Here is a 21,232-nt window from a genome sequence, read left to right as displayed (position 1 = left end):
CAAGTACAGACAGACTTTGCTCATATTTAGTGCTGTTTCACCTTCCTGAAAAGACATGAAAAAGAGTAATGCCTGAGCCAATTTGCTGGAAGAGAGCTCCTCATCAGCATGGCCAGCCTCGCAGATCTGGGGGGAACAATGAGCGTTTCACAGCACGGTTTGGTGCTTTGCAGACGCCACCACCCAAGCACAGAAGAGACGGAAGAGCAAGGGAACAAAAGGTGATCACCACACAATGACAAACAAACTTGTGTCTTTTATTGAAATAGTTACAACTGTAGCGCTGGAAAAGACTGTGAATGCCTCATCAGTGTTCATGTGTGAGGGAAAGGATGGCAGGGTGTGGGGGGGTTGTATTATGATTATATACAACTTTCATCATACAAAGGCCACCAAGGTGATCTGGGAGTGCCACATCTGAGAGTTAAAACACGCTGCCTATAACAAATCAAACTTTATACACCTTGGAAAGTGGGCTTTGGGCTCCCGCCCTCTACCCTGCCCCCATATTTGATGGTGTGAATCTGCAGTGCTGGGCCAGCTCCCTGGCACTGACTGTCACAGGCACCTGGCAGATGAGTGGAGGTGTCTGATACCTACTTGATCATTTTACAGAGGTGGCTTCCCCTGCTGTGCAAGGACTGAACTGTGGCAGGTGTCGAGCAACTCCAGGTGTGGCTATTTGCAGACACTCAGCAGCTTGCAGGAGCACTTACTCCACAAGGACTACCTTTCAAGCATTAGGATTCATGTATTTCTCTTTCCCTTCACCCATTCACTGTTAATTGAGTGAAAGGAGTGTCTCTCTGAGAAACCACCTTAGAGAACTCTCACATAACTTTCAAATGAAACATCCTGAACCTTTTAACCTTTGAGACTTTTCCCACCATTTTCTTAGTGCCTGTCAAACTAATGTGGTGCACTCAGCTTCTTTTCAGAGCTCAGCCAGCAGCATCACAACCCTCTAAGCAAGTCCCATTACGGCTGTGGTGCTTCTGAGCATTGCTTTGAGTGGAATCATGGGGATGCTCTGAGTCCACTGCTTGCATTTCTTTAGTGGTGCCACACAAGCAGCCTGCTTAGCACATCCCTGCCTGGCACTTCTCCAAACTTATTTCTGCTGGAGTACGCTGGGCCATGTACTATGCTGAGCAGGAACTCAATGCATCTCTGAGACAGCATCAGTGCTGTTGCAGCCTGGACAGTCTCAGCTTATGGACTGTCTGACAACTTTCTGGCCAGATGGGGCTTTGCTTCAGTACCCACTCAACAACATTCTTGACAACTTCCACAACTCCTTGACCTCATGCTAAAGCCAAATCCCGCTTAAGTCCCTCTCAGCATGACCAGGACTTTTATTAGTTGCCCTATCCACACTGCCTCTGGAAAGGACCGTCTGAAATGTCACCATCATTTACAGAAATATAATGTCACCTTTTACTAGGACTAAAAGGACCAGCTACTCCCAGAGGACACCAAAGACGACAAATGTTCATAGCCCTGCCAAAGCGACAGTCCTAAAATCCTTTATAGTAACCATGGCTCTGTCAAATGCTAGCTTTGGGGGAGGTATGAGATGACAGAATCTATGCACAATTAATTTGAAAAAAAAGCAATTTGTGGTTAAAAATGTTACATATGCCATCCGTCAGTGAAAGCTGGGTTTTGGGCTCTGGGCTGCATTTGGTGTTTCTGCAACCCAGCCTCAACAGTAATGAATGCAGACTGTCAGCCAGACCTCCGGGGGACAAAAGATGAGCAGAGAGCAGCAGTGAGTTCTGGGATGGAGGTGAAGGGTCTGCCTTTGGATGAATGGTGGTGATGAACAGCGAATAGTGGAGGATTTTGTGCAAGCGTAAAGATTTTTAAGTAATTCTGATGGAGTGTTAGCATTAGCTGACCAGTTCTCTGGTCATCCACACACATCAGCAGTTGACTGGGGAAAATAAAGCAGAGTTTTTCCTTTCCCACTTTAAAAAGACACAGAGTCAGACCCTGTACCGGTCAGCCAGTTCACAAACAGGGAGTCTGGTGGCACTTAGCCCACCCCACTAGGCATGCAGCCAGTGAAGTCTCGTGCGCAGAAAAAAGGGTGTAAAGAAAAAACAAGAACAACCCCCCGCCCCAGACAAGATGAATGTTAAACCCCAACATTACATACACAATAGTGTCACTTTACACTTATTGGCCCATGCAGCCTGCTAGATTCTTCACATCCTGATCATATCTTACAGAGTATTTTCTGCTGCACATACACAAAAAAATATTCAGTTCTTCCACAGCCATCTCCTTAGACAAATGTCTCTTCTGCAAATGCCACTGTATCATGCTCCTCTGTGGCCACCTCTGCTAGTGGCTGGCTCCTGAGCCACTCCACCCTGCTCCGAAGTAGTTCATTCTCCACTGCTTCTGCCTCAGCCATGGGACAAGTCTTGGTTTCATTGTGCTTGAAATACTCCCTGACAGTGTTTCGAATGGAGGTGGGGAGGATGATACGGATAGTGTGGCTGAATGTGCTGAAGCCCTTGCTCTGGGTTGGCGCCTGCGCCATTTCCACTGGCTTGCTCTCCAACTCCTCGGGAGTGGAGGCACTTTGGGGGCTCTCTTTGTGCTCTGCCTGTGGGGATAGGATCATTGGTTCACGGTGGCAGCGCCTGGAGATGGACTGCAGGACAAGGGGGGTATTCTGCCCATAGAAAACTGTCTGGGGGATATGGACTCTCACAGTCTGGAAGCTCTTGGATAGGCTTTGCTCAGTGCTGCTGCTGGGCAAGTCACTGCTGCTGGTGTTTGCCATGGATCTCTCCTCTTTCTTATCCACTGGAGACCCCCAAAAGCCTTCTTTAGTTGGGGCCACGTAAAAAGTTATCTTGGTGCGCTTCAGGCTTTCCTGGCTTGGAGGGCAGGCGTCAATGCTTTTGATTTCTATGTTCTTTACTGCCTTCTCCCTATGCTGCTGGTGGCTGATCTGTGGGGATTTCTTGCTGGCTGGGCTGGCAGCTGGGAGCTCAGGGTTTTGGTCAAACTCTTTGGCGTAATCCCAACTGTTGAGCCCTGGGCCAGGGCCTCCTACACAACTCAGCTGTGTCTCCTCTTCTTCCCAGTCAATGTCAGTTAGTGGGCCTCCCACAGCAGCTCCACTAACAGCTGGAAAACTTTTCCTCTCTCCAAAGCAATGACTGCTCTCTATGGCCTTGGGTTCATACTCATGGAAACTGTCCAGGTCACATGGATGTAAAGGCACAGGGGACGTGAAGGACTTGTGCCACTCTTTCGGAGACCTCTTGGCAATCTTGGGGGACACAGCATGAAGCCTGGCAGATGTGCTGAACGTGAATGGCAGGGATGAGACATCTGTGGGACTAATGGCTGATGACTCTGAGCAGTAGGAGAAAGCACTGTCTAAGGAGCTGAGTGAGGAGGCAGATGGGGAGGTGGTGGTAGAGGACAGGCTAGAGAAGCTGGACCTGTTGGACAGGCTGGATTTCTGAAGGCTGAGCTTCTTCACTCTAGAGCTGGTCTGAGGCGACTGCCACAAGTTCTGCCTGCCCTTATTAACCCCAGGGCTCAGGCCTTCATCAATCAACTTCTGGCTCTCCACCTGCAACTGCTTGAGCTTGTGGATATAGTCTGTATGGCTGTGCATGATGGTGGCATCGCAGCTCGACTGGCGGGCCACTGCCTCGTGGCTCTGAGCAGGAAGCTGGGAGCTGAGGCAGACGCTGGGCTCTGATGAGCACCGGTCCCTGGCCGGGCTGAGTGAGCGTATTGAGCCAATGGAGCAGAAGGAGCCCTCCTCTTCCAGGAGGTCGTAGCTGTCTGCACTGGTGTTCTTCTTGGCTTTGCTTTGGTAGCAGGCTGTGATCTCACTGAACAAGTCCCAGTCTTCCTGATCCTCATTGAATAACAAGCTACCAGATGGTTCAAAAATGGCATCTGTTTCAGGTACCAGGTGGTCCTTTGGTCCTTCTGGGACACAAGCAGAAAATTCCAGCTCATCAGAGGACTCGTCATGCTGAGCCAAGCCTATGTCTGGGGCAGAGAACACAAATTAATTTGTTGCCTATGTCTCCTAACACCATATAGTACCTTACAACCAAGGCAGGAAAATACTATCAAGTTCATGGAAAAACAAAGATGATCCATTACTTTCACAGGGACAAGAGCAGGACTGGGAACAATATATAAAAATCCTGGCTTGGTGACCTGAACTTTCACCACTTGCCTGCATTCACAGCACAGTTAACAGAGACAACTAAATCTCTCTCCATTCAACCATTTGGTTTAGCTTTACAGAACTAAGCTGGAAGAAAAGACTGCTGGGAGATGGCATTGCTAAGGCTACACTAAATTCCTGCGATGGCTGGAACAGGTTGAACGGCAGCCACAGAGGAAGACAACCATCTGCAAGGACACATTTGAAGCGACGCACCTCAGTCCTCTGCTTTGCCCTCGCTTCCTGCCTGTGCCTGACAGGCAAAGAGAAAACCTAAATCAACTGTATTTTCAATGCTTCTCCATGGAAGATCGTGAAGGGAAAGCAAACTCTTTTGCATGAGGCATTTACCTATTAAAAGCTTTTAAACATTTCTGGAAGATAAACAATACTGCCAACTTACCCAGAGAGTCCTCTGAGTTTTTGGATTTCTTTTTGTCTCGTCTTTGAAACAAGGACGCAATGTCGCCTCCAAAAATCTCTCCTGAGTTTTCAATCAGGAACTGCACTAACAAGGCCACCTGGCAAAGACATGAATTTACAGAGTCAGTTTCATGAATATATAGCCAGCTATATAAACCAAGTCAAATCAGTCCTGGAATGTTTATTTTCTTTTGACAAAGATGTAATTTGCTACAGAACCTTTTGCTCAGGAAGCTCTTAAGAATGTAGCAATGTGTCTGTGTGAACTACACCTGGAGCAAGAATACGAGCTACATGAACTGGTACAGTGCGCCGGGTACAGCATGTGCTACAATTTTCCTTACTGTTTATAACATCTCACAAGCTGCAAGCAAGCATTCCTCCCCTCTGATGCACTGTCATGTTCATTGCTAACTTTGACTCTGCAAGATGGCTTTAGACCCAGCTGAAGTGGCAGTGTCTAACTGCAGTTGCTCCATCTTTCTTGTGCTTGCTTAACCACACAGGAAGTTCATCTGGTAAAGCAACCACAGCTTCCCGTTCCACCCTGGATAAAGCAAGTGGCTAAATTCCCCTACCAGAATGGGCATACCTGCACAGGGGAAAGGATGAAGCCTGGATGCCACTCAGCCAGCACTGATCCTATGGCTTCCTTTAGTCTACAAAATACAGTGCCTGTAAAAAGCAGTAAGAGGGGAAGACAAGCATGAGGCCATGAAAGATTACCTTCTTTGTAGACCTGCTCTCCTCTTCAGGCCCAGTGGGACTTGGTAGCCACAGCATATTGGGTGCTATGCAAAGAGCCAGGTTAAAGGCATTCATCTGATTCACACCGGAATTCTGCTCAATATGATGAAGGACTCCAAAGAGGTGTCTGAGTAAGATGAGGTTGGCCTCTGGCAGCTGGTTGACTAGACTATTCAGGGAGTGGGAACAAAGGAAAACAGTGCTGTTCACAAAAATCTGCTCTTCAAATATCGTAAGTCGCTTCCCAAAGCTTTTGCCCCCTTCTGCCCTTTTGCAACCAGTGTGAGACATTCACATTTGAAAATAAAGTAAGACTGTGTCACTCCCCTCCACCAACTCATATGAGAGTCACAATTTTACATCTGTACACCTACCCGCTCTGGTCACAGAGCTGGAGGGACAAAGGGACTTACGTCCAGAACACGTGGGTACAAGTCCATAAAGCCTTAACAAAACAATGATCACCCAAAGGAGATTCATACAGCTCCAGGCAAGCAGTACATGAGACAATGCTGTTGCCTGTGTCCCATGCTACAGAGGCAATGGAGGAAGGAGGCCCAGGCCAAATGGTAAGGTTCAAAGCCATTGACAAGAAGAGGTTTGATATACTGCGTATGCCACAGAATGCTGACAGACTACTCTTGCTCAGGGCAGCAGTTTCAAGGCAGTGAAGCCATTTTCAAGGTCCCAGTCACTGTCTTGGCAGGGCTTATGCTTGCCAATACGATGATCAGCTTCATTTTGTGCACCGAAGAAAAGAGTTACCATTGCTAAGGATCTGATTCCACTAACATTTGATGTACTCCCGGTGGCTGAATTATTGTGCTTTTTTCAGTTTGTGGGTTCTGGTAATTTGAACTGGTCACCAGAAAAGAATTTTCTAATGACATTTTTTGGGGTCAGAAAGTTAACAATGTTCACAAAAGACAATTGAAAGGAAAAGGTTCTGACCAGTGACACTGGCAATCAGCAATAGCTCTACTATGGCCTGGAGCGTTGCCAGAAGTCTCCCAGAAGATGAAGTCTATGCTTAGGGCCATATGCTCCGCCTTCTCCCACCAAAAGAAGCTTTTACAAAGGGTTTTACGAACCTTTTGATAGCTTCAATCTTATGTGCCCGATTTTCCGTGTCCACAGCTTCCATCCACAGTCCGTGCATGTCTGAGGATAGAACACTGTCAGGTATATTTCGGAGAAAATCCTGAATTAAATATATACATGCAGAGCAGTCTGGTCAGTTTTGAATTCCTTGGTTTAGTTTCATGATGCATATAGTCATTGTTTATTCAATCAAGCACAAGATAAAACAAGACATGACACAAATACGTTCCTCCTCCCCTCCCTACTTCCACCAAGCCATCCTCCTCAGGGCTCTTCCATTGCAGCACTACAGGACTGTGGTGCAGCTGCTGGTGGCAGAGGATGAACAGCCAGCCCTCATGCCCTGCCCCTTCTCTGAACAGGACTCATCTCTACTGCAGCAGGCAAAGGACTCATCCCTAAGGCTGTGCATAGCTCTGAAACATTTCTCAGCTATGATGATCGCTGTTTTTTTCTTGGGGGACTATTTAACAACTTAATATATGTCCTGCGTTGGAAAGTGCCTGAATATCCTCCCTGTCAACAGCTTTTTGTATTAGGCCAACAAGAGCAAGAGACAGGGATGTTTTTTGATACTTAGGTGCCTGAATTGTTCTGACCAGATTTAATTACCAGTGCAAAAGACAGGCTTTTTCTTACTAACACTTGGGTCTTATCACAAGCTTCATCCCCCACCCACCACAGCCCCTCTGCTTGGATTTGGCAGCTGTTTTCCCTCTTACTTGATGGCTGATTAGAGGGTAAAGGCTTAAGGTCTAGATAGTACAGGCCAGCTCCTTTGAGCACAGCCTCTCTGTCTGGGGGACACACAGAGCAGTTGCACTTGAATAGCACGAGTCCTCCCGTATCTCCCTGCAGTCTTTTCTGTGTATCTAGAAAGGACAAAGAGCATCTGTGCTGCTGCCACCAAAGGGCTTCATGCCTCTGTCAGTGCAGCATCTGAATTCCTGAGTCCAGACTCTGGCATGTTATTTGGCACTGTATAGATACCAAGGTTATCTTGGAGGTAGACATTACTGTATTGCCTGCTGAGGGCTGTTTTGTACAGGGAGGTGCAAAATGAAACACTGGCCTGAGGGCCACTGCACATGTCTGCATGTGAAAACAAGCACCTCTAGATCAGGCAGATACCTTTGTGCACATAGATGGACCAAGGCATCAGGTAAGAATGTGCCTTGCTGGAAAATGCTTTCTGTTTCCCCCAAAATCTCACCTACCCATAAAGACTCATGTTGCTTCCTTAAAGAAGGAAGGTACCAATAGCCTGGACAGCTGAGTTACTTGGCCAAACGTACCGTCATGACAGCTGCAGCAACAAAGACTGACTCTCCATCCACCTGGACATCATCTCCAGAGTTCAGCTTCTCTTTCAGCTCCTTGCAGGTCTTGGCATTGGCAGAACGTCTAAAAATGCCCCTAGTAGAGGGACCTTCATGGTACAGCAGAAGCAGCATATCCTAAAAGAAAGCCCAGTTGTACTTAAGAGCTAACACTTTACCCTGTTGTTTGTGTATATTATACCTCACATATAACATAATTAGCATAAGACCTAGTCAGTACTGGGAAGAGGATAGACATACAAGAGATTTACCAATATTTAACCAGGGACAAGAGCCTGTCAGCTAAGTTGCAAGCACAGTTCATGTGGGCAAGCTTATCCTGTGGCAAGCATGAGCCCAGTGGACTCCTGCAGTGAATGAGGTCTAGGCTATGTAGCACGGCATAGTTCACTGACATTGCCCCTCATCAGCTTGTGACTACCTGGTTGGAGACACCCATTGAAACAGGATGGACATCTGAGCACAAAGCGATATGGACTACACAGGAGAGGGATGCTCTCACCCTTGTCACTGAGCTAGATCTGAATCACAAGCAAACAATGGTCTTCTTCCCCAACCAATCCTTGTAAATACCACAAGTCGCTTTAAATTCTGGGCTAAACACATCAAGTTTATGTCGTGATGAACAGTCCAGGCTGGTCCTTACCATGATTGGCTTAGGAAGGATCCCATCAGGACAGACAGAGGACAGAGACAGGCCGAAGAGCTTCCGTGAGGTGGTAGGCGACTGTGAAGGAGGGCTGCCTGTGGGGGTGCTGGTGCTGCGGCGCAGGGCCCAGTCAATCAAGGACTTCTTCCTCTTAGTGTGTTTCTGGAGTGACTCTGAAAGAAAACAGACCTTGGTTACACACCCGTCTGTCCTTCCTACTGGCCAGTGAGTGATCTAGGTGTCAGGCAGAGTTCCCAGCAAAGCAAGGACTTTCTACCATCGCGTGTTTAATAACTACACTCTTAGTGGGGCTGGTCAGATAATATACAGCAGTGAAAACCACTTGTTCACCTCTCAGCCATCAGCAAAACTCTTATTTAATCACTGTTCTTCAGGGAACCTAGCTGTCTGTGCAAGGTAAGAATGGCTTGCAATTGAAAGCTAATGCTGAACTTTTGCACAGACAAATTTAGCCCCTCTGCAATCTCTTCCTCTTTGCACATGCTCAGGTATGAGAGCAACTCTGGGATATGTGTATGATGCTAGGAAGAGTCTGGCATTGCCATGGAAAACAGCAAAGTCTCTGGCTGGTTGTAACGCACTCCTGCAGCCCCTACCTCTCCTCAGCTGCACTGGAGCTTGGAGCCTGGGTTTCAGGACAAACTGACACTGTTTTTCCTTTGGGAGCTGTTCAAGGAAGGAAGCCTCTGTCCCATCAGCCAGGAGGGTGTTATTGTTGGTTCCTTGTTGCTGGTCAGCAGAGTCCCGGACACAGTTCAATGCGATGCTGAAAGGATGCTCGTGCCCTGTTGAGCAAAGAGTTGTGTAAAGAGCAAGCAAAGATACAGGGCTATGTGAAAACAGCTCCAAATCTGTGCAGGAGGAAGCAGCCACATCCAATGGTTCCCACTGCAGCTGGGCCTCTAAGCAATGTTGCTCAGAACCTCCACCTGTGAACTAAAGAGGCCAGGGCACATCTATGCATATATATGACCACTGCTTTACAAATAAGTCCATCCAGTTAAACCTGGCCAGCCACTCTTCATTAGCAGCTCTCCAAAACATCACTCAACAAAGCATTATTAACTGGGTTTAAGCCCTTATTAATAGGCTTATGGGCCCCACTGCACTAACAAAATACTGTAAGCATTGCTCTGCATAGGAGTTAGCTTACTATGACAGTCTAGTGTTTATTGGATGAATACAAAAAGTGAGCATGTGCCGCAACAACTTGGCAAACACCAATAAACACCCACAAATAAACATGTGCAGTCTAAAGAGCCCCAGAATAATAGTCTTACTAGGATAACATGGTCTTTGGAGCAAGATCTCTTTAATAAACCAACATGCATAAATTTCCTTGGAGAGCCTGGGGATGTATTTATTGGGTTATCACTGAAAACACAATGCAGAGTTAATGCAGAGATTTGCTTGGAAAAGGGAAGTAAGTGTGAAGATCTTCCAAGATGCCACCATGCATTGATTAAATGTAGATCCTGAGACCACAAAAGCCAAGTGACATCTCACGTCAGCTTGATGTCACATCTCGCATGAGCAACAGTCCCCTTACCATTGTTTTTTTAAGTGAAGAGTGCAATATTTGAGGTGTTTCTCTGCCACACACACCAGTATCATTTATCACTTGTTCCCATGATGCTAGAATTGAGGGAAAACGGGAGAGCTCTTACCAATGAGAGGGTAAGCAGCGTCATCTTTTCCTGAGATCACCCAGAGGTGGTGTTCACTTGTCCTGACCTGGCAGTTAAGTAACAGAGAAGAGAAAAATAGTAGGTGAATGGGACAAGGGTGAGGGTACACATGGTTGCACTCCACTCAGAAAGCAACAGCCAGCAACAAACAGCTGAACAGGCCAAGGAGCCAGACATGCACGGCTATCTGCAGGACAGCCGCATGGCTGGGAAGGACGGTGCTCTGGATCAGTCTGTCTGATATGGAGTGGGAGGGAAAAGGTTCAGGAGAAGAAAAGACTGAGAGCCAGCAGCATGTAAACCCACATGATGGTTTCCCAGCCTATTTTAGCAATATGTTCCACAACCTTCCTTGGTATTAAACTACTGGAACACTGTCAAAGCTACCTATTAAACACTATAATGGGAAAGGCTGGACCACTCCAATGGGCAAGGATCATCTGATAACATCACTGATTTGTTCAGTATTTCATGGCCAGATCAATGATCCTTTCACAAGCCTGGCTCAATCCTGATGCTGGCTTGCAAGCATTGAAATCCTCTGAAATCCAAAGGACTTTACTATACAAAGTTTGAATTTAATGTAGGCATGTAAGCATGTCTGTTTCTGATACTTGGCACCACGCAAATAGATTGCTTCATCTTGTAGTCCAGAGAGTATTAATGCCTTACTGGTTAGCTACAGCAAATCTAGACTTCTCCACAACTGCCTGTCCTGTAAATCAGATGTTGCCAGCTTCCATAGCGAAGATCTGGCACACTGTGCAACTCACACTTACAGGAAGTCCAAGCTGTAGGAGGGTCTTCTTAATCACAGTCTCTGCAGTTTCCACATTGGACACACTGACTGCAGTAGTCTAGAAAGGAAAACAGAGAAAATACAGGAAGCTAATAAGAAGGCATGAAGTTTGGTTGCAGTTTCTTGTAGCTTGAAAATCTGGGGAAAATGTCACTCATCTGTCTATTGACTGTCTTTACTAAATTCATGGTTAGAAGAGTTGTACTAATTCAAACTACACCGGCATCATTGTTAAGGGTGATGGCTATGCATTGTGAAAACTGTTCCGCTACTTCTTATGTCATGGGTTTATTACGCCATCAAAAGACTTCATCCAGTAGAAATCACAGGAACTGGGTGGTGTTCAGATGCTGTATTTGATCACATCAGTATTTGACTGACAGTAGTGCCACTGTCACTCCAAAGGCACACACAAACAAATCACAAGTGTTTGGGGTTGCTCTCTGAGGGGAGAGTCCCCAGGAGGTACATGTGACCCACCAAGCTTGGCATGAAGCCTAGAAATGTATGCTATTAATATGAAGAGACTGGGACACATTTCAGTAAATTAATTCAGGAGAACACACCAGTGACTCTTTTATGATCAATATCCTGAACTTACTGCACTGAAAACAGGAATGACTGGGCACTCAACCACAAACCATCACCAATGATGAAGTGAAGCAGAAGGAAAAGGGAAAAAAAGCCAGAGGCCAAAAATAATCTTAAGAATTAGCTGCTTTTTGGTAAGAGTCTGACTGACTCCTGATTTTCCAACCCAAAACTTTCTGAGTGGGCTTCCAGTGGGAAGGATGCAGCTGCCCAGATGCACATCCTCTAAAACATTTTTGGGTAAGACTTGAATTTTAAACAGGGATAGCAGCAGCAGCAACACAGCCCTGCCTTCCCGCCCCTACCCTGCAAACTTCCATGTAGCATTGATGTAATGAGCAGGGTCTTAGCTTTACTTACAGGAGAACAGTTGTCAGCATCCAGCACAAAGATCTGAAGGGTTAGACTCTTCAGATATTCATTCTGTTTTACCTCATTGATATGCCTGAAAGTCAAAGAAAAGGGGAGGGAATATAATTTGCCAACTAAACTTGTGAAGGACCCTAAGATTTGGATCCAAGAGGTCCAAGGGACCTGCTCCTTGGCACTATAATAAAATACAGATTAATTCTGACAGTAACAATAACATGCAATGTTCATAGTGTGGTCACATGCTCTCACTGGCTTCTTTCTTGAGGCCTCAGACTAGCAAAACCCCACGTGGCAGTACTTTAATGCAGATAGCTGTGTCTAGCACAACACTTTCCAGCTGCCTTAGGATCATTACTATTCTCCACAAATCAAGAGACTTCTTCCCCTCTCTGTACCTATACAAACACTTCTGCCTGGATATTTTATACATGGAAACCACATATAAAAACATAACATGAAAAAGAAAAAACTGTAGCCCCTAAATGCAACAAAACACAAACTTTAGTTCAAATAAAAAAAAACATCTGAAGACTCAATAACACTTGTGACATTTCCATAGTGATTAGCAAAGTCAAGCTCCAGCTCCAAAGGAAAAAAGGTGTTCCAACAATGTCATCTCCTAGTGGATTTCATCTTTTCTGGACTGTTAACACCAATTTTGCATTCACCCAGGGGCTTCTACATTCAGGTTTCAAAGGTGGACTTTTCCAACAGTAACTGGACACTAAATGTGCTGAAAATCAGAGGGCAATCTGACACCTAGCATGACAAATTTCTCTGAGGACTGCAGAAGAACCACCCAGGAAGAGGATGAAAGGAGGGTCGCTTACCACAGTAATGCTGACAGCCATCGTTCCTTCACGTCAGCTGAGCTGAAGATAAAAAGGGAGGCAGATCATCAAACAAGTGCTGAGTGGGTAGCAGCCTTTGGAAACTCTACCCAGTTTCATTTATATATAGCTGTAAGTCAAAGTTCCTTCCTGCAAAGCCCTGGAACAAAAGCACAGTCCTTTCCTGCTTCTGTCCTATTTAACAAATAACAAAAATAATAATAACAAAAAAATCCCAGCAACAAACTGGGTTACATTTCCTGCTCAGGCTGCCGAGTGTTCAGATAAGGGACAAATATCTTTCTGTGATGTTGGAGTTAACTCATCTTGTGAGCCCTTATTATTTTTGCAGTGACCTTCCCAATGTCTGCCATTCCTAGAAGCTTCTGCTGCCCACATGGCTAATCAAGGTCTCAGTGGCACGAAGGAAATGGAACTGCTGTTGAGTTTGGACTAAGACACAAACGGCAGCTTGCATGTCAGAGCATGAATCCTAATCAGGAATGCATCACGCAGGAGAGACCATCCTGACCCTTGGAAATGATGAGACGGCATGTATGAAACCATGGTATGGTTCCCATTTCTTTTTCTACCAAGGCAGCTGCCCCACGGAAGGAAAAGCATCAGGCCCAATCAGCCCTTCCTAGCTGTGCCAGCAGAATCCCTGAGGACAGAGCTACCCTTGAAGACTACTGACCTCTCTGCTTTGCAAAAGAGAGTACGGAGCAGAGATACCTGAGCCAGCAGTGACCTGAGCTCCCTCGGGATATACCAGGTTCAATTTAGCCAGGCTAGACTGAGCTCCAGGTAATAAAAAGCTCACCTGCTTTTTCGGTGAGCCTTATTAGCTCAGGCACAACACTGTGACAGCCTTTGAGATGGCATTTGGACATGAATGGGCTACTCTCTAGCCTGCTCTACGCTCTCCTGCATTTCTGGTTTTGGGGTTAGCAAAGGCTAAGCAAGCTCTGGACCGTGCTGCTTGTGCAGACCCAACTTAAAGAACCTTTCCATTTTTATAGTCTGTTGCTGTGGGCTTGGGACACCCTGGCAGACAGTTGCAGGAGGAAAGTTTGCCCAGGAGCTGCCCATGCCACACTAGGGGTGGAAAAAAGGATTTAATCCTGGCACAAGGCCATCTGGCATTCTATATTGACATAACTAACCTGTCCTTCATAATGAAAAACTCTCAATCTAGGGCTAATCTCCTACAGAAAGGGCTGCTGGCAGGTGCTGAAACAACATGCTTGTAGGTTATGTGATGGCACAAGCTGGTTTGCTATGGCAGATTGGGTTGTGATGTTCCAGGATGCTCTGCAGCCAGGTTAGCCCTGGCTATAACAACACCCGCAAGGGTTGGTCTTCTGAAAGGATCTCAGGGACCAACTTGCAGATATCTTTCTAAGATGACTGTCTCCCAACATAAAAGTTTTTACCATACTGCCTAACATGAGTGGAAGTCCTCTCCTCAATGGGGAGAAGGGTTGCAGTAGAGTTCAGGGCTCTATAGCCTCGGTCATTGTTTCAGTTGACACATGGGAGACTTGGGCAGTTGCCAGGCTGCAGAGGGAGGTCTGGTGACTGATGAGATACCTGAAGGTGACAACATAGTTGGTGATAGGCCAGCCGATGACAAATGAATTCTCGGGACCCATCTTTTTCTCTGTCACTTCGCTGAGACAGGTGCCAGTCCACACTTCACTCAGATGCACCTGCTTTTTCAGCTTCAGGCTGGAGGAGGATCTGCAATTCAAATTATGGACTTCTTAGGCCAAATTCTAACATCTAGACCTCTAGAGTCTGGTCACGCCACCTTCCAGTCATGCAACTGCAGTGACAGCAACAAGCCCTCCCTGGAACTAAACGTCTGGGCATGTGGAGGCACTACAAGAAAGTTTTGCAAGTGGATTTTGGGGTTGGTGGCTGCAGCAGGACAGTTGTGGCTTAGGACAATGTGATTCACTAGAGTCACACGCAGGTAGACTTAGGCTAATTCCTGTCTGTGCTAATAACTGAAATCACCTAAGCTCTTAATTTATGTGTGGCAGAAGTAGCCAGACCAGGAGTCAGTTTTCCGTCCTCACTGCCTCTTGCCCTCATGCTAGTTCTTTAAGAAGCCACATAAGGGAAAGGGAAAAACCAATTAGACAACCTTTTCCTTCAGGAAAATGGTGTGAAACATTAAAATCAAGAAGAATTTCTGGAGGTGGAAAGGGGAAATGTCACATTTTAGATCCACATTTGTAAAGAGTTATTTTGACGCCTGCTCCACAAATAGCTCAGAACCTAGCTTCAACAGCACATACCGGGGAGGAGTGAGTGAATTCCTCTTACTTGGACTTGGCGATGACCAGCACATCACTGAACAAGATCAAATGTCTTTCCTGGGTTTGCACGCCCACGGTTAGCTGTACTCGCTCGTCCAGGATGAAAGTGGAGCCTGGGCTGTTGAACACCCCACTTGGCAGCCCATTGTCTGAATGGGAAGAGGAAAGGGTAGTTTCCCTGGAGGAGGATGAAAAGTCATAAAGTTTTGTTAGAAGCTTTTCTCACAAGGTTTTGTAATTGGACACAGGCGGCTGCTTTGAAAAGCCTGATAGCCCTGTGCTTCTCCCAGCACTGCCCCTATTGCTCTCAATTACAAACTGCATTTGCTTGCCTCTGCCCAATTAATTTTACCAGCCTCAGACAGATGAAAAACTGCCTAAATGCCCACACCAAATCTGGGGAGGTTAAGCTACTGAAATATTAATTTTTGAGTCATTTCTCACTCAGGCAAAACACTTATTTCCTGCACCTGCACGTGAGCTGTGACTCAAAAAGAACATGGAAAACCCAAGGCACTGCTCAGCCTGACATGGGGAGGGACTGCCATTTCTGCGCATGTTTTCCATCCGTACTGAACTGCTTGTCAATGCAAGGGCTGCAGCACAAAGAAAACGAACTGCATGTACTCAACTAATTCCAGACATCTGATTCTGGTTTGCTTGGCTGCAATCCAACATCCTGTTTCTACTTGGATTGATATAGGTGCTGACTATTTCAAAAAAATCCCCAATGTTTTTTTCATGTTGACTGCAGTCAACAAGACATCAGTGGGATCGAACCAGATCCTTTCTTCATGCTCTCCCCAGCTGGAAGAGCTCCACCAAGTGCTAATCTCCCCACATGCCTCTCAGCACCCTCCCAGAGCACCTCCTCAGGTCTCCTCCAAGCTCTTGTCAGCAGCGCTGGCAGTACAACACGTCCCGCAGTCATTTCCTGGGTCTACCCATGCTCTATAGGTGGGATTGTGCCAAATGAACAAGCAAGACTTCTTTGCTGAGCCTTGTTCAGAGACCATGTTTGTGTGCCCAACCTTGACTGAATTAGCTAACCTCTGAGATGTAGCCTTAGATTTATGTAGACAGAAAAAAAACCAGAAATCTTCCTGTCTCTACACACAGACAAAAATGTGTATCTTGCCCACAGGCAAGGATGCATGTGGAAGAGACACTTGCCTTCTTCCCTCCACTCCTTGGCAATACTACTTTAGTCTGAGGGCAGTCTCTACACAAACAAATGAAAAAACACATGAGCTTTAAGGGTAGTATTTTTGACACTGTTAGTCTTAACTCAGTTTCCACTGGCCTCATAATTGGGCTCTTTTGATTTCATGGGAGTGAGGTTAAAGCTAGCCAGTAGCTGCTTTTTTAAAATCACAGGAATACCCACACTCCTGCAAGCAGAAAGTCCCTCTTCCCTCCTCACCACTCCACAGCCACCAACAAGTGAATTCCTGGCTTATGCATCTGGTGCCTCTACAAGTGAGAAGCTAAATCACCTTTAAACTTGATATTAAAAGCTTTCCACATGCGTCAATTGAGCAGTGGGAGCCACACCATCTCGTAATCTCAGCAGTGGAATTCCTAAAGCTGGAGGGGTTACACAGCTTTGTAAACACAAAGCAGGATAGCAAAAAAATCTCACCAATACTCTGGTGGCCTAAGCAAAGATGGCATTGTACCAGCTCCCTCCATAGCAATCCATCATGAGAAATGTTTAAAGCTTCCCTCCCTCATGAGGATATTCTCCAGCCAAATAAAGTCAAGAATTTGTTTCTCTTTCTTTTTTTTTAGTGCAATTTAGAAGGGGGTGGGAGGAATGACAAAGAAGCCACATAACTTGGTTAGAAGACAACCAAATGAAAATCAGTCCTGCCCTTTATTTTAAATGATCCTACAAGACTGACCCCACACACTTGTTTCAGAAAAGCATAATGTACTATGCAGCAGTTACCTATGGTGTGATATAAAAGAGGTATTCTTCAGGAAGGCTGGTCTGGATCAAAATGTCAATCGGTTCAGCTTTATCATCTCTTTCTTACAAAGAAAAAAAAATCAAACTAAACAAATCCCTCAGGAAATGTTATTTGTAAGATCGCTATCAGAGCAAGGCAGAAACGAGTGTGGCGTCTCCTCATCTGTCTAGCAGTTACGTGGTGCTGCAGGAGGAAGAGAGGATGACATTGAAGAGGGCTCAGCTCCCACTAAAGCACCAAGGAGCTCGGCTCACAGCTAGCACTTGGTATTTCAGCAGAAGGTTTGCATGTCTGGCATGACTCTATCTGCCAACACTCCTGGTGCTTTACACCTGCAGGAGCAATGCATCAGCAGAGCATGGGATGGCTCTGGAGCCACAGGCAAGAGAGGGAGCTTTTCACCACCCAAGATGGTAGTAAAGGAGAGTTGCTGTAATCCGACAGGGATGTGACGGTCCTGGAGGATGGCTGGATCTGGTGGTTCTCCTACCAAACATCCCAAGCTGATGCTACCCCACACAGCACCGTCAAGGGTGTGGGCGGACTTCCCAGCGCCCCCTCCATCCCCAGATGCAGCTCCTAGCCCCCTCACTGCCCAAGTGAACCTGCATCTGAGACACGGCCCAAACCCAGGGCCAGCCCTCGTGCCAATGGTCCAGCAGACAGAGCAGGGGCCAGAGAAGTCTCCATCAGCGAGTCCCCAGGGGGTGGCCGGGAAGGGACTTGCCAGGTGGAACACCAGGATGCTCCTCAGGGATGGTGCCGCTGCAGCCCCAGTACACGAGGTGGAGAATGCCACAGCAGCCCGTGTCCTGTGTCCCTGTGCCTTCCCGGTGCACCTCGTCCCTCCTTGGCCTGCCCCCGTGACAGGACCTGCGGTCAGTGCAGCGCTGTTGCCTGGCCTTCCCCACCTGCCGCAACTCTGTCCAGACCCACTTGGGTGGGGACAGTTTATGGCCTCCTTCCCCTTGACTGAACTAAACCACAGCCCCTCACCCCAGTCAGAGCTGAGGGGATGGGGATGACTGTGCTCTCCTCAAACCAGCGGCCCTTGCAGAACACAAGCAGGACCACATGGGCCCTCTCAGCACCCCAGTCCTCTGACACCTCCCAGTGGTGCTCCTCACCCACAGCCACACCGCTGGGAGAGGAGTCCCCACGTAAGGGTCTGCACCAGGCAGCTTCTGTCCTGTGGCTGCTTCTGTCTGTCCTTCCTGTGGCATCGACTCTTTCATTTCTTAGGGCATCTCTGTTTCTGCTTCTTATACCACTGCCCGTGGCATGTGAGAAGGTAGATTAAACACCAACAAATCCATCAGCCAAACACTCATTGACTGTTCAGCCAGAACCATGCGAGAAAGTTTCTCTCACTTGCAGTCTGGCAAGAGGCAGGAGGATAGACCTTTTTCTGTTGTTTGCAAGTCTATGGGATGTATTTATACACACATATACATATATATATACACACACACATTAAAAAATACACACACATAAAGATATATATTTAAGGAAAATCTCTTAGTAAAATACCTTCTGGAGGTATGGCCTCCCAGCGTCAAGACAGTGTGTTTGAGGTGATGAGAGACCTGGTCACTAAATCTCAGGAAAAAAGTCCTGTGGATTTTGTGAGCTGGGACTCATTGCTCCCTCCTGGCACAGGCACACTGGCCTCCCTGCACTGGCTACACAACCAGGCAAAAGGGAAGCCGCATGAGCTTCCAACTGAAAGCGAATTTCAGGAAAACCTCCAGGCCGACAACTCAGGAAAGTCTGCTACGCCAGTTGGCAGATGGGGGTCAGGACACATGACAGAAAAGCCAGGAGAGCTGTCAGGAAGAGCTGGAAGCTCTGCTACTCAATCCAGCTTGGACTGTATAGACCATTTCACGACCTGATGGCAGAGAATGGCTCTGCAAGGGATGGAGGAAGGGCACTCTCCCAGCCAGTCCCAGCTCCACGCTCTGGACCTCGCTGGTGAGGTCTATACTGCCAGCACTGTGAACACCCCTCTGAGCTGAATGACACAAGTGTCAGAGCTCATTTATCCCAGCCAGGCCAACAGGGAAACCACACTACAGAAATTTACACACTGTTTCTCATACCTGATTTTACTTGGGTGTCTCTGCTCTGTGCAATGTTGTCCAGGTGTATTTATACTTGGATATAACAGGCATCAAATACCTAGACCTAATATTATCTCCATTGAAAATAAGCAGCTTAGCTAGCCTTGTGTGGTGGGTTGACCTGAGCTGGCTGCCAAATCCCCACCCAGACGCTCTCCCAGTCCCTCCCAATAGGACAGGGGGAGAAAATAAGATGGGAAAGAGGAATTCATCCACTATTTCCCACTGGCGGGCATATGTCCAGCCTCTGCATGGGAAGCAGGGCCTCTGCATGCATAGCGGTTACTTGGGAAGACAAACACCATAACGTTAATGGCCTCTCATCCTCCTCCTTTCCCTCAGCTTTTATTGCTGACCACAATGGCATGCCAGTAAAAAAGAAACTCCTCCATATCTGTCCACAAACAAATTACGCTCAACACTGTTAGATGAATTTGAAAACCAGTTTGATTTCAGTCCATATAGACAGAAAGGTGGAAAAAGGAGTCAGAAAGGTGTTTCCTCTACCTGGAATGGTACTTTGACTTGCCGAGAGCTTTAGTAATGGCAGAAGGGGTGGATCGTCTTCTTTGGACTATGGGCTTCATCTTCTGCAAGACAAAAAGACATCCAAGTCAGCCTGGCCACCTTGGAAACAGAACTGCTCATTGCCCTCTACAAGTTCTCTTTTTATCTAGTTAACACCCATGAAACCTCAGCACTGAGAGCCATGATCTGTGCTTTCAGACACCTCCCTCCCCTTCCTTACCATTAAAACACTTGTCAACTCTCACATGTATGTGGAACACTTAAAACTTTCCTAACATGAAATGCTTCCAGTTTTCACAGACAAAATTCAAAGTTATGACATGAAATTGAGCAGAGGAAAAAAACACAGGGGAAAGGTCAAGAAAAACCTCCTAAGACTCACACCACGGAATAGTTTGTTAAGGAAAGGTATAGAAATCGAATTTAAAACTGGACTGGACAAAGATATGAATAGCATATAATACCGTAGGGAGCCATATTTTATGGGCTGAAGGAACAGATGTGGTTACTTAGTAGATTTTCCTTTATCTTCATTTTCCATGATTTACAGATTCAGCAAACAGACTGTTATTAGGGCCCTCTCCAGGCAGTGTAACCTCAAGATGCTTGTACCCTTTTAACAGCCACGGTCACCAAGTCTTGTATAGCATAGAAATGAGGTAACTGTAATGGTGAGACTTTTGAGTTAGACATGATATCCATCCAAGAAAACATATGCACACAAAGGTCACAGGTCTCCTTTTATTTGCTAAATGAATTTTTGTGCTGGAGAAAGATGACAGATTTTAGCCTGGGAGAGAAATCCTTACATCAATGGCTCTTGCTTAGTAAGCATGGGAAAATCTGTCCCACAGCTCATTTCTAATTTCAGCATTTGCCTGTGTTAGAGCTTTAAGTACTGGGAAGTTTAGCGTATGCTGAGAATTACTGATCTTTTGACTCCTGAACGTATCAAAATATGGAATATCCTAAGAATAAAAGAAACCAGGACTGCTGGTTGAGGACAGGTCCTATGCAGAAAGCGTGTTCCTTTCATTAACTGAATACTTTTCAGACTCTGTACTGAATGCAGAAATATTCATTGCATGTGAGACCATTAGTCCCATCTCTGAGTACACAACACTATTATAGCTCAGTATCTTATGACCACATTAACATGACATTCTTACAATGTTAGAGGAAGGTATTATCCTCATTTCACTGATGAGAAGGCCAAGAACAAAGCAATTACAGTGACTCTGGGTGCCTGGCATTCAACACATTGGAGCTGATTTCTCTGAGCAGACAGAAAGGCTGGCTGAGGGGCTTGGTTTGAAGCACTGCTTCTGCTCACTCTCGCTGGAGCTACAGGGGCTCAGCATGGCTGTAAGTCTGTCTCCAGGGATTTATGTGAGGAATCCCAGAAATTAGGAACAGGGCATTAGTGACCACTTCAAAAGTTGGTGGAAGTGATTTAGCATGCTTCAGAAACGAAATCTCTGGCAGAGGCTTGCGTGGAGTCCAG

At 46.5% G+C, this 21,232-nt stretch overlaps 1 protein-coding gene across 2 annotated transcripts; it reads right to left on the bottom strand.

Annotated features, from left to right (window-relative positions):
- Positions 1 to 2,266: 2,266 nt before the first annotated feature.
- Positions 2,267 to 19,787, bottom strand: LOC104348425 (rho GTPase-activating protein 20). 2 transcript variants are annotated; one of them, XM_009953713.2, is made up of 14 exons: positions 19,708 to 19,787; positions 15,112 to 15,282; positions 14,371 to 14,520; positions 12,778 to 12,819; positions 11,936 to 12,020; positions 10,965 to 11,042; positions 10,165 to 10,231; positions 9,094 to 9,282; positions 8,474 to 8,649; positions 7,783 to 7,944; positions 6,478 to 6,587; positions 5,366 to 5,555; positions 4,620 to 4,737; positions 2,267 to 4,032 (listed from the first exon to the last, which is right to left on the bottom strand). In XM_009953713.2, the coding sequence occupies exons 1-14, from the start codon at positions 19,785 to 19,787 to the stop codon at positions 2,291 to 2,293; spliced, it is 3,360 nt and encodes a 1,119-aa protein (XP_009952015.1). In that variant the 3' UTR covers positions 2,267 to 2,290. The 2 variants fall into 2 exon arrangements, with proteins under 2 accessions (XP_009952015.1, XP_086326069.1); XM_086469943.1 differs by having other exon boundaries at positions 2,267 to 4,026.
- Positions 19,788 to 21,232: the final 1,445 nt, after the last annotated feature.

This window comes from Leptosomus discolor, chromosome 9 (assembly GCF_034619465.1).
Source record: "Leptosomus discolor isolate bLepDis1 chromosome 9, bLepDis1.hap2, whole genome shotgun sequence".
NCBI classification, from domain to species: domain Eukaryota; kingdom Metazoa; phylum Chordata; class Aves; order Leptosomiformes; family Leptosomidae; genus Leptosomus; species Leptosomus discolor.
Note: the sequence above shows the minus strand (reverse complement) of the source record. Positions and strands in the feature narration are given on the sequence as shown.

What these genes read in the sequence shown, in the direction of transcription:
- LOC104348425 (XM_009953713.2), bottom strand. Translation starts at nt 19,787, where the DNA reads ATGAAGCCCATAGTCCAAAGAAGACGATCCACCCCTTCTGCCATTACT. An exon ending in AAGTCAAAGTACCATTCCAG is followed by an intron (nt 15,283 to 19,707) that starts GTAGAGGAAACA and finishes ATCCTCCTCCAG; the next exon opens with GGAAACTACCCTTTCCTCTT. An exon ending in TTGCTGCAGCTGTCATGACG is followed by an intron (nt 6,588 to 7,782) that starts GTACGTTTGGCC and finishes TATTTAATTCAG; the next exon opens with GATTTTCTCCGAAATATACC.